At 35.2% G+C, this 13,160-nt stretch overlaps 1 protein-coding gene across 1 annotated transcript in view; it reads left to right on the top strand.

The window, feature by feature from the left end:
- Positions 1-10,541, top strand: part of LOC128215480 (receptor-type tyrosine-protein phosphatase alpha-like) — a 33,071-nt gene extending 22,530 nt beyond the window's left edge. The window contains exons 7-22 of the mRNA XM_052922162.1: positions 37-206; positions 743-830; positions 1,796-1,869; positions 2,239-2,275; positions 2,385-2,482; positions 3,360-3,479; positions 4,147-4,298; positions 4,596-4,731; positions 4,893-5,036; positions 5,199-5,298; positions 5,394-5,470; positions 5,710-5,841; positions 6,534-6,662; positions 6,994-7,139; positions 9,450-9,585; positions 9,953-10,541. Coding sequence (XP_052778122.1) covers positions 37-206; positions 743-830; positions 1,796-1,869; positions 2,239-2,275; positions 2,385-2,482; positions 3,360-3,479; positions 4,147-4,298; positions 4,596-4,731; positions 4,893-5,036; positions 5,199-5,298; positions 5,394-5,470; positions 5,710-5,841; positions 6,534-6,662; positions 6,994-7,139; positions 9,450-9,585; positions 9,953-10,030 — 1,817 coding nt within the window. The 3' untranslated portion in view covers positions 10,031-10,541. The remainder of the gene's footprint in view (positions 1-36; positions 207-742; positions 831-1,795; positions 1,870-2,238; positions 2,276-2,384; positions 2,483-3,359; positions 3,480-4,146; positions 4,299-4,595; positions 4,732-4,892; positions 5,037-5,198; positions 5,299-5,393; positions 5,471-5,709; positions 5,842-6,533; positions 6,663-6,993; positions 7,140-9,449; positions 9,586-9,952) is intronic.
- The last annotated feature ends 2,619 nt before the right edge of the window (positions 10,542-13,160 follow it).

The following is a 13,160-nucleotide window of genomic DNA, read 5'->3' as shown; positions in this document are numbered from 1 at the left end:
ATGATTATAAATATTTTTATATATTGTTTAAAAAAGGAAAAGACGAGTATTCAACTGATACGTACGAGGAAGAACCTATGAAAGAACAGTCCTACTACAGCTTTGAAACCAGGAAGAAAATACCAGAGACTGCTATAAGTGTCGATGACCTTTATGAAGTAGTGTTATCACTAGACTACGTAGATACTATGAAAAATCAGTTCGAGGTATAAAGCAGCAAATTTATATTGATTGAGTTTACGGTTGTGTTAATATCAACAGTGACGTACCGAATGCTTAACTAAATCTAAAACTTTTTACAGATAGTTATTGTTTTGTGATTATATTTAATGATTCCACTCGTTGAGTTTGTTTTGTGCTATCAAAAAGCTGTGGTGATTGCCATTATTGTCGACTGTGAGACACATACGTATTATTACATAATATATACAGTATAAATCATAAAGCATTCTGCATATATTTTCGCATCTAAATATTTAAATATTAGGTTAGCTATCTCACGCCAAAAACAATGTTTGTCCTATGTTAACACTTCAAGTAGTCTTCTGTTAGCAAACACATTAACATTACTGTTTAATGCCAAAGCAAATTATGTTTATAAGATTAAAACTCAATCAAAATCTTCAATACTGAATTTTTAAATCAGATATGTTTTAACTTTAACCAAAAAATGTTGTACAATTTATTTAAGGCAATACGCGTTTTTATGTTGTCACAAGTGATTCATTTCAATTACTTGCAGGCTTTTCCCAAAGGTTTGACGGAAGACTACACTGAGGCGTTGAAGATTAAAAATCGGTCAAAAAATAGATACAAGAAAATATATCCATGTAAGTCAATTGTATAACAACCTGCAACATGTTGATTTAAAAAGAGAGGTTGGCCATACCGAACACTGCTGGTAACATACAAATCCTGTTATATGACTTCAGTATGGGAAAAATTAAATTCAATAAAAAACCCTCATTTTTGTCCAGGGATATTCTTTGTTCTGATATGTATACTACCAGGGTATGGTTTATCATCCACATGCACGTTAATAAATGTTGGTAACGTTTTTGTTTATTAAATCACTCGTACAGTAAGTAATATACCTCATTGAGAGTTACAGAAACTCGTCTTACAGTTCATCCGAATGGCTAGTCCGAGTTTCGTACGCAGTGATATCCCTTGACAAGCAGATAAGATAGATTACTGCCACCATGTACTACATAGCTGAATAAAATGGAAAACTATTTTTACACGTATATATGCAATTCGATTTAGTAAACTTCCATTGAAAAAAAACAAAAAACGTTGTTTTCAAAGATTTATTGTATTTCTTTCAAATAAAAATAACAACATTTTTAGCACGCCATGTGATTTTGATCATCATCACGTTAAATGTGTAGTGACAGTGATTCTTGTACGACTGTGGGGAGTTTTGGTTCACCCTTGTTGTGGTCAGACTGAGTAACGTTACGTTATAACATATGTTTAGTTATGATTTAACATCATGTATTATTTACTTATTATTTACTACTCTTAGCTTTGTGGAGTATTTATTTTGAAGATACATTTTGGTTAATAGTGGTAAGGTATTCTTAAAATTACTTGTATAGTTAGAACAATACCTTAATGCTAGTCTCAGAAACTCGTCTTGTGGTGACCTACAATTCATTATCGTTGTGGTTACACTTTGTAACGGGACGGTGTTTATTTATGATTTTAACATCAAATTTAATATAGTAACCAACCCAATGCGTGTTTTTACCTGTCTAACACATTTTGTAATCAATTATATGTTTGAATGCAGACGATGATACAAGAGTGATTTTGCCACTGGATGACCAATACAACTCTGATTATATCAATGCCAATTACATCCACGTATGTTTTCGGGTTTTTTTGTTTTGTTTTGTTTTTAATTAAATAACTATAGTGCAAAACGATCCATGCAGTTTGATTTCATGTATACTTTAAATGAATTTTAAAACTTTAGAGTCGTTATACCCTGTTTTTACTTCGGTGCAGTTTCTGTATTGCGTTGTGGAAATCGCGACGTATTTTCAAAGGCTGTCGTCTACTAAATGTGTAAACAATACAGTGAAAAAATAAGCAAACTTGAACACCAATTTCAAATAGAAGGAATAATGATCGGGACTAAGCCTCGAACTCAATCAATTGCAAGTTCTCGAACGATGACAGGTTAAGTGTATTCATTTATTGTTTGAAATTGAATATCTTGTTTACTTGCAGGGCTATACTCGGACACGTGCATTCATTGCCTCCCAAGGTATAGTTCTGATGTATTGAAGTTTTTTTGCTTGAAAACCTGTCTTGTTAAATTTATAGTTTAATGCTCTTGGACAAATGCTTCTATTATAACCTAGAACTTTTTGCAGGTCCAACGGACGAAATACTTGTTGATTTCTGGAGAATGGTGTGGGAAACAAAGAGCGGAAAGATTGTCATGCTGACCAACTTAACAGAGGATCAAAAGGTTGGTAGCTTTCTTAATACAACTTCTGTAGCAGTTTGAGTAATGACAATAATAGAACATAATATCCTTAAACTTGTGTGCCCGTTTAAAATGTCGTTGATGAAACAAGTAGACCAAAGCCGCTTATATCCCATTTAATTTGTTTCTAATATTAGATCCATAATTAATATGTGCAATATCGACGAATTTGTTGATTTTTCGGGAAGCAGTGTTTTCTTTTATCTTCGCGACCGACCCACCCACACATTTCACCCGTCCATTATGTCACTTCAAGTACTTTTTTCCAGAACACTTGTCTTGATAATTCACATGTGTATTTGTTAATTGGCTCAGGACCATTTCCAGTTGACACTTTAAGAGTAGATAACTTCATTGTCTCACTAAAACATAACCATACATTCGTATGTATACAATTTGCATAGCCAATGCATTTATTAATTTGACAGATGGGAAATAAATAGTAAACAAATAATAACAATAAGTGTTTTAATAATTATATAACTGATATTTTCAATCCCTCTTAAATACATGGTCACCATTGTAATATCCAAATTTTGAAGCATCATGATTAAATCATATTGAATAATAATAGCAATAAACAACAACAACAACAACAACAACCACAACAACAACAACAACAACAACAAAAACAACAACAACAATTATTATTATTCGGAAAATGACGAAATAACACACTAATAGACAAGATTATTTGTTCATTTCTATAATACAACCTAGATAACCCAGATCTGAGATTAATAGACGGAAATAATAATTAAAAAAATACGTAAATGTTGTGTACTTCACATGGATTGGGGGACACTTAGAGAAGGCTAAAATTAGGCCTTTAAAGTAAACCATAAACTTTACTTTGCAGATGAAATGCATTCAGTATTGGCCTGATGAAGGATGCGCTAAATACGATGATTACAAAGTCACCATTCGAGGCAAAGAATACTTTTCGGATTTCGTCATTAGAAAATTCACCATAAAGAAAGTAAGTGCTGACTTTAACCGAGCTCCGACACCAAAGTTTCGTATGTTAAATATCATAGGCTATATAGTGGTTTGGAATGTAACGTTACTATCAATAACATAATATCACACTCTATAATAGTAACACATAAAAATTAGTTTAAAATATTTTTAACCATATTGTTATAGAGCAAAAAAACGTTTAATTCAAGTTGTCACGCAAATATGTTTAACCTGTTTCACCATGGTTGAAGACGACCTTAAACATTTCTATAAAGATTGTGACAATCATGATTATACAACTCCATCTTTATCAACGAGCATATCGATGGATTTTCCGAATCAATCATCATGCTAGCATATAGGTCTGATTTATTGTTATACTTTGTTTCACTTTGCAAGGGAAAGTTTTAATTTATATTTTGTGGCACTTCTTGAAATGAGAAGCATATTGACATGACGGTCTAGTTTTTACGATATATATATTATTATTTTGTGATACTTAATAAAATGAGTAGCATTTTGAGTATTCATGGTACTTCTAGATCAGAAATAAAATCATTAGAAGAAAAAATACTTACACGTAAATAGTTCTACAAGTACATCTTGGTAATTTTCCATCAACATTTTGAAGTGCATACCTGAAGCCAATTTTTTCAAAGCACCTTGAACAGAAGCTTCATTTTTAGGCGGAAGCGGAAGAGAGAAAAATCTATCAGTTTCATTTCACTTCCTGGCCAGATAAAAGTGTGCCGAAGTATGCGTCATCTTTGGTACATTTCCGACATAAAGTGGATACAACCACTGTTAAATGGAAGGGCCCCGTTATTGTCCACTGCAGGTTTGCCCATTTTGTGTCTGTTTTAATACCATTACCAGCGTTAAGCAAAATGTAATACGATAACTTGTGCAATGCATTGTCCTGATGTCCTTATTACCTGCTATTATGACGGCATATTTCCCTGCTAATCAGTAAATAAGTGTATAAATTTGTCTTAAATTACATTTGAAACAAGCCCCAAAGATTCTACATAAACACTGTTGCTTCATTCGTTCTGGTTTATTAAATAGAAATTTGTCGGTTTTGCCTGTACTGTATAATACAAAGTTGCGTAAGTTTGGCGGTGTTTTGTTACAGTGCTGGTATTGGCCGTACAGGGACATTTATTTCCTTAAGTTTTCTGGCTGAACAAGCCTCCGTCATGGGATATGTCGACCCTGTAGGCTGTGTGAACACGCTGAGGAGACAGAGGGTCGACATGGTCCAAACACCGGTAAGAAGATACTACACATGTATTTAACAGCCAATAGGGCTGAAACATGATAGTCATATTTGATGAATACTTATCTTGGAACTAAAATGAGTACTTTAATTTGCTGAATTATGCACCTAAACAGATTCGTGAACCTCATCTATGGATATGTTTTTATTCAGGACCAGTACATATTTCTGCACATGGCACTTCTAGAGACGTTGATGTTGTCCACATCGGCTCTACCTGCGTCAAAGTTCCTTGGAGCGTATGAAGAACTTCTGTCCTTTGACGAGGATCGACAGAAAATTGATTTGGAGTTCTCTGTAAGTCAATCTATAGATTCGGTCTTGCACGACGGACAATTGTACGTTGTGTTACCTACATGAACTATTTGGTAGTTAAGACGATTAAACTGTCTTATTTTCTGCAATTACAACATGAATTTGCACAGCTGATATCAACCTCTATCACGTGATCTTTCACAGAGGATGAAGACAATGTCCCCCGTGGTTGATGAGTGTCAATACGTTAGTGCAAAAGAAGTGCGGAATAGGAATAAGAATCGGTATTCCAACATTCTCCCAGGTAATTATATTTTTATTTGTTGAATTGTTTAAAGCTCTGCCAGTTCTTAATTCAGAAGCTGATAATTGTACACCCCAAATGTTATTGTTTTACAGATGCAGATCACATGCCGTATTTGACTCCCTCTGGTAAAAAGTCTGAGCCTGATTACATCAACGCTGTATTCCTTCCGGTATGTTGCACCGACATCAACAAATTAAGGGTATATCAAAGCATGCAGTCACCGCCCGTCTGTGAAAAATATGCATGCGTATGAAAACGTGATGTTACAAATAGTAGTATTGAACTAATGTTCCTTTCTTTATTGAAATGATCTACAAAAAGGACAAAATAAGACTAGTTTACTTACCACTTATCTTACATTTAATCTTCAACGAACGACGTTTAATGAATTAGTTATGTGTATTTTAGGGGTACAAGAAGAAGGGAGCTTTCATTGTCACCCAAACACCGCTAGAAGCGACCAAGACTGACTTCTGGAGACTGGTGGTTGAACACGATGTCCGTACAATCGTCATGATGAACAACAGGATTGAGATGAAGGTGCGATCCATTTTGAATTTTGTCAAGAGTGATTTCTAACAATTATTAGGAGGTGTTGGTAAAAGACAGATGGTTGAAAAACCAGTTTATCCCGTAGTCCAAAGAGTGTTTAAACTTCCAGTATAGGAAACTATCTTATGACAAATATGTGACTATAAGTGAAACATAACGACAGGGGATTCATATCCATTAACATACTTTGAAGCACGGGACTGGGCTTTGTTCCACATACTACTTTTGTCGCAATACTAATTTAGGAAAGACATTTCTGCCGCCTGATTTTATTGTTGTTTTATCGTCTATTCGGGTGGTAAGATTTCAGGCGGGAAATGTATTTCTCGTCTTAGTTGTTTTGTGAAAGTTGACCCGGTTTAGTGCGCATCATAGTTCAAGCTTGTAACCATTGGTTGCGTTTTTATTTTACAAATTCGGACACATCTATCTTTTAACAATATGAACGCAATTGCTGCAACTTTAGGACACATTTTCGGTTTCTTTGTATTCACTCTTCAGTAAATTGATCTTTTTGAAATAAAGTAATTATATGAAAGTGCTTCGATTCTATCTAGTAAACGAAAAGTAGAAAAAAAACTAATTGCTGTCTTAATGTTTGTGAAAATGAAATAGTTCCTGTTGTTCCCATAGTATCATTTCGGAAATATTGCATACCTATAACACACTGTCAATTCTAGGAAGGCGAAATATATTGGCCTGAAAATGAGGACCCGGAAGCATTTGAAAACATCACGATATTCAAGACAGACGAGGAATGCGAAAGAGGATTGCGAAAGATTTCGCTTGACTTGAAACGGTTTGGAAAGGTTGCGTGTTCTTTTTTGCTCGAAAGATCCTTTTGTAATTTTGTAAATAACGTAACATATGTTTTCATTTTTCTATCATTGTCAATATCGTAACATCCTTATTCCCTTTATCTCAATCTGCCTGCCTATCGCCTCCATATCCGCCTCATCATCACCATTGACTTTATCATTATCATCGACAAAAGTAGCATTTATACAAAACATGAATACTTAGAATTACTGTGTTAATTTTAATGTTGACGAAGGAAATGAAGTTGAGGAAGCAAAAGGAGAATATGGTAAAGGAGAAAGAAACAGGAAAACAATGAGTGCAACATTTTTCTCCTTTTAGACACAGAAACTTCAACAGATACAGTTAGAAAGTTGGCCTGCCGGTTCAACATTGCCCTCTTCGCCTAAGGATGTTTTAAACCTTCTTGATGCAGTGCAGTATTGGCAACACCAATCCGGAAACAACCCTGTTCTCGTTCATTGCATGCAAGTGAATGTTATTATATTTTTCTCAAGTCTGACAACCAACATTTGCATTATCGGCCATTCATTTACACAGACATAATTTATTCTCGATGATTTTCTTCACTTTTAACCAAAAAAACAATCCGTTTTACTTGTCTTTTATTACATTAGATATTACCCAGTTAGCATGGACATATCTTGACGAAATCGGTGTTGCCTCAAATATCGATCCGACATAGTTATGTCTTGTTTATGAAACACGGCCTAACATTGGTGAATAACATTAACTCGAAACCAAACTAAAGTTTGACCGACATGTTTTCTTTTAAAATCGACATCCGTCCGACATCCGTCCAACATCAAAAAGAGTTCGCCAACAATATCGGTCATCGGTTAAATGTCGGTTTGATATCTGTGCCCCTTGACTTTGCAACACGGCGCACACCCGGAATTATGTTCTTATTATTTGATACTGAAACTAACGATTATTAGTTAAATGCCGGGCAGACGTTGTTTTGATAAAAAGGGCTAGGCACCACGAATAATATGCATAATATTGCTGAGTAACGGGGGGAAATACATTGATGACAACAGCAAGTTCTAAGTTTTCAAAGGAACGGTGTAGTATGTGCAATAGCCAAACCTACATTATCTTGATGACGGCCAGATACCGTGAATGTTGATGATATATGATTGAAACTGGCGTTGGTCAAATATTGGCATACACGCTGGGTATTTTTTAAAATATAAATTTAAGGATTTGCAATATTTGTTTTATGTGTGTATATGGTGTAAGGATGCCGGGCCGTAAGCATGCATATTTCTCAAAAGCGCTTGAGGAGATGCAGTTTGATTCGTGCTGTGTTAAAAAGTGGTGTTGGAGTCAACACATGTTAAACTACGTTTCATATATATATATATCAATTCACACTTTGTTAGACTCCGGAAAGGGTTTTGATAACACTGTGTTACGTCAACCTCAAAGTAAACTGTCCACAGGGACAAATTTTAGTTCAACTATATATGAACACATAAAAAGTTGTACTTTGAAATGATTAAGTCGAGCCGTCAATTATTGTCATGTACCTTTGATGGCTAATTCATTCGTTTGCAGGTATCTTTTTTGCCGTCCGTGTATAGTGTTTGTTTTTAAAAGTTTATACCTCAAGATGATGCCAATTCCGATTGAGCTTTTTAAGTTTGCAATTATTAACCAATATTTGGGGAAGTGTGAAATTGAGGAACCATAAACTATTTAAACCCCCAATAAACACATGTTTCACATAGACTCTTCCAACGCATGAACCCAAACTTTTGTTAATAAATATATTTCGAAGCGTGTGTGGTATGTCTGTGTTGTTTTGAATGTGGTATGTCTGTGTTGTTTTGAATGTGGCATGTCTGTGGTGTTTTGAATGTGGCATGTCTGCGGTGTTTTGAATGTGGTGTGTCTGTGGTGTTTTGAATGTGGTGTGTCTGTGGTGTTTTGAATGTGGTATGTCAGTGTTGATTTGAATGTGGTATGTCTGCAGTGTTTGGAATGTGGTATGTCTGTGGTGTTTTGAATGTGGTATTTCTGATTTGTTTTGAATGTGGTATATCGGTGTTGTTATGAATGTGGTATGTCTGTAGTGTTTTGAATGTGGTATTTTATGATTTGTTTTGAATGTGGTATATCGGTGTTGTTATGAATGTGGTATGTCTGTAGTGTTTGGAATGTGGTATGTCTGTGGTGTTTTGAATATGGTATTTTATGATTTGTTTTGAATGTGGTATATCGGTGTTGTTATGCATGTGGTATGTCTGTAGTGTTTGGAATGTGGTATGTCTGTGGTGTTTTGAATGTGGTATTTTATGATTTGTTTTGAATGTGGTATATCGATGTTGTTATGAATGTGGTATGTCTGTAGTGTTTGGAATGTGGTATGTCTGTAGTGTTTTGAATGTGGTATTTTATGATTTGTTTTGAATGTGTTATATCGGTGTTGTTATGAATGTGGTATGTCTGTAGTGTTTGGAATGTGGTATGTCTGTGGTGTTTTGAATGTGGTATTTATGATTTGTTTTGAATGTGGTATATCGGTGTTGTTTGGAATGTGGTATGTCTGTGGTGTTTTGAATGTGGTATTTATGATTTGTTTTGAATGTGGTATATCGGTGTTGTTATGAACGCTCTGTTTCTCTCGTTTAGAGTATGTTGGGCTTTGACCACCGTGTGCCTTCAAACAGGGTCATCATACTGTTTGGGTTCTTGGTTTGTCCCTGTAGTTTTCATTGGTTAATAACTGTTGTAAAATAGATTAAATGAACCCATTTTATATTATGTTCCAGGAACGGAGCAGACAGAAGCGGCCTGCTCTGCGTGGTATCAGCAGTGTTGGAGAGGATGAAGATAGAACAAGACGTTGCTATTACCCATGTCATCAAAGAGATGAGAAACTACAGGGAACAGGTTATTCCCTCCCTGGTACGTACTCTTATAGCATGTGTACACAACGTAGTATTTTAATAAAGACACACATCTTTCCCATCTGTTGATTGCTACCATTTTGCAAAATATGTATGCCTAGTTATGTTTTGGTTTATTTTAATGGTTCTATCCTAATTTCAGTGGCGACTTTAAGAAATCGATTTGCCTCCAAACAGGGTCATCTTTAAATAATTTGTTCGGCTATTGGGTTTATCCTTGTATTTTCCACTGCATTACTGGAACTGTTGACCTGGTTAAAGTTATTCGTTTAATATAAAAAATGTCAAAGTATTCGTGTACCATGCATTTTCGCCAGAACCAAAGCCAGTTGTTAAGCATGAACATGAATTTGCTTTCATTTTAGGAGCAGTTTCAGTTTGTCCATGAAGTGATCAAAGAATACATTCTGCAGAATGAAACCTACTCCAATTTCACCGACTGAGGCCGACGATCGGGCAAACCTTTTGACATCTCCTTCTGTTTATTAATAAGATTGTAACATTGATCGTTTTAATAAATTTATAAGTCGTCCATTTCAGAGGGAAAGCAGGAAGTGTTTGCCACTTTCATACCTTACTGGTAGAAAACAATTAAAACGTTATTTCTGTCTTTAATAATGTTTCTTGTGCTTTTGCAAGTGACTATTTCTGTTTAAATGGACGTACGTGAGCGGACTGACTTATTCGTGTGTTTTGGGGTAAAACAACACCTTTTACATTTTGTGTTAAAACTGTTGTAGATACCGACTGTACTACGTTAATATTTATATATATTATAAATATTTGGTATTTAAACTGCTAGAATGTATAATAACTGTAATTCTTTATTGGTATTGATCTGTATATATGTATGTTGAACTATTATGATGTATAGTATCTGTATAGCTTTTTTGGTATCTATCTGAACACATGTTTAATAAACTATTTTATGATGTAAAGTATCTGTATTGCGTTATAAGTATAGGTATGCATATATGTATGCGTATATAATCAATTAACATTATATTCCTTTTATTGTATAATTTAATACGCTTAATAAACGTTATATATCAAAAATCCCTCCGTCCTTATCATATAATCATATAAGAGGAATCTATATGAAATTAATGTATGTCATTCCAACTGTTAAAAACAATTTAGTCATTTTTTTGTGTTATTATTTGGAGAACATGATTTCACAAAATTTATTGACCATTCTCATATCCCAGGTATGACATTTCATTGGCAGAAATGGTGCCATTACACTTTTCCATGTATGTCATGCTATTGGCAGCAATGGGTGCACGTCTCCTTATGATTGATCAGCATACATTCAGGAATGACATTTTCATTGGCAGCAATGTTGCATGTCCCACATCCCATAAATGACATTCCATTAGCAGCAATGTTGCATGTCCCACATCCCATTAATGACATTCCATTGGCAGCAATGTTGTATGTCCCACATCCCATTAATGACATTTCATTGGCAGCAATGTTGCATGTCCCACAACCCATTAATGACATCTCATTAGCAGCAATGTTGCATGTCCCACATCCCATTAATGACATTCCATTGGCAGCAATGTTGCATGTCCCACATCCCATCAATGACATTCCATTGGCAGCAATGTTGCATGTCCCACATCCCATTAATAACATTCCATTGGCAGCAATGTTGCATGTCCCACATCCCATTAATGAAATTCCATTAGCCTTGGTTTGCACATCAATTTACAACCGGGCAGAGTAAATAATTGATATGTATAAGTAAAACAACTGTGATGAAATATAAATATTGGAATCAAAAAATACACTACAGATATTAAAAAAATATCATTGGCAGCAAAGGTGCGCGTCCCGTTTCCTATGCATGACATAATATTGAAAACTATGATGAAAGTCCCCTATCCCGTGTATGACATATCATTTGCAGCAATGGTGCACGTCTCCATCCAAAGTACGACACTTCATTGGTAGTAATGGTGGACGTCACCTATCCCATGTATGACATTTCATTAGCAGCAATTATGCCTTTATCATATCCCAGGTATGACTTTTCATTGGCAGAAATGGTGCTTGTACACTTTTCCATGTATGTCATGCTATTGGCAGCAATGGGTGCACGTTTCCTTATGATTGATCAGCATACATTCAGGAATGACATTCATTGGCAGCAATGTTGCATGTCCCACACCCCATTAATGACATTCCATTAGCAGCAATGTTTGCATGTCCCACATCCCATTAATGACATTCCATTGGCAGCAATGTTGCATGTCCCACATCCTATTAATGACATTCCATTGGCAGCAATGTTACATGTCCCACATCCCATCAATGACATTCCATTGGCAGCAATGTTGCATGTCCCACATCCCATTAATGACATTCCATTGGCAGCAATGTTGCATGTCCCACATCCTATAAATGACATTCCATTGGCAGCAATGTTGCATGTCCCACATCCCAAAAATGACATTTCATTGGCAGCAATGGTGTTCCTACCCTTTCACGGACTTAAATACATTCAAGGTATGACATTTCATTTGCAGCAATCTGGCACGTCCCCTATCACTGTACACAATATTCCAAGTGTGACATTTCATTGTCAGCATTGGTGCACGCCCCCTTTCACGGACTAAAATATATCCAAGGTATGGCATTTCAATGGCAGCAATGGGGCACTTCCCCTATAACTAAAAATATATCCTAGGTGTGATATTTTCTTTCCATCAATAGTGCATATCTCTTATCACTGAACAAAATACATCCAGGTATGGCATTGTATTGGCGGCAATGGAATACATAGATAATCACTGAACACATTACAAGACAGGCGTATTCAATGACAGCAATGGGGCACATCACATATCTCTGGAAAAAAAAACTCGTTCGAAGCAGGTGTCACAAGTGGAACCCAAACACGATCTATCCAACCACAATAGGATTTTAACCGTTTTAATTGTGTGTGTTTTATTGTATAAACGATAAATGTACTTCGAAATTTAGGTCGAACCTGATGGATTGATGCATGTTGTAGCTATAGCCAGGGTTATTGTGCATCGATGAAAGCATTTCCCAATTACGATTTACACGTTAACAATTACTACAAGGGTTGGTCAGCATAGGTTGAATTTGTATGCACATAGCTTTCATTTTCAAACAAAGTACCCTTTTACCCATTTGAACACAACCTTGATCTAAATGTCTGTAGGAGAATATAAAAAAATATTCCAATACTTTCTATTTAACTAATAGTTTTGAGTACGCTTAAAAAAGGGTAAAGGTCCCAATTTCTCGAAACTTCTTAAGTCTCTTATAACAGGATTAAGCTTAGCTCACTATTTTTGTTTTTCAATAATTTGCATAATGTTTACTTCTTTAAAAAGTTTGATACTTAGATAGGAATTATCTTTCTGATAATCACAATAAACCATTTTTTAATTACAACATTTGATTTAAGTTTGTATTTTCGGTAAATGAAAAGGCTAGTTAAGCTTAAGCAGTTTCGAGAAATTGGGGCCAAATGTGTAAGATAATCAAAACAGATTTTAAGACATATGTAAGGAAAAGATTTGAAACCATTTGCCT

The sequence above is a fragment of the Mya arenaria genome, chromosome 13 (assembly GCF_026914265.1).
Source record: "Mya arenaria isolate MELC-2E11 chromosome 13, ASM2691426v1".
In the NCBI taxonomy this organism is placed as follows: domain Eukaryota; kingdom Metazoa; phylum Mollusca; class Bivalvia; order Myida; family Myidae; genus Mya; species Mya arenaria.
The sequence above is the reverse complement of the archived record's forward strand: the minus strand, read 5'-3'. Positions and strand labels throughout refer to the sequence as shown.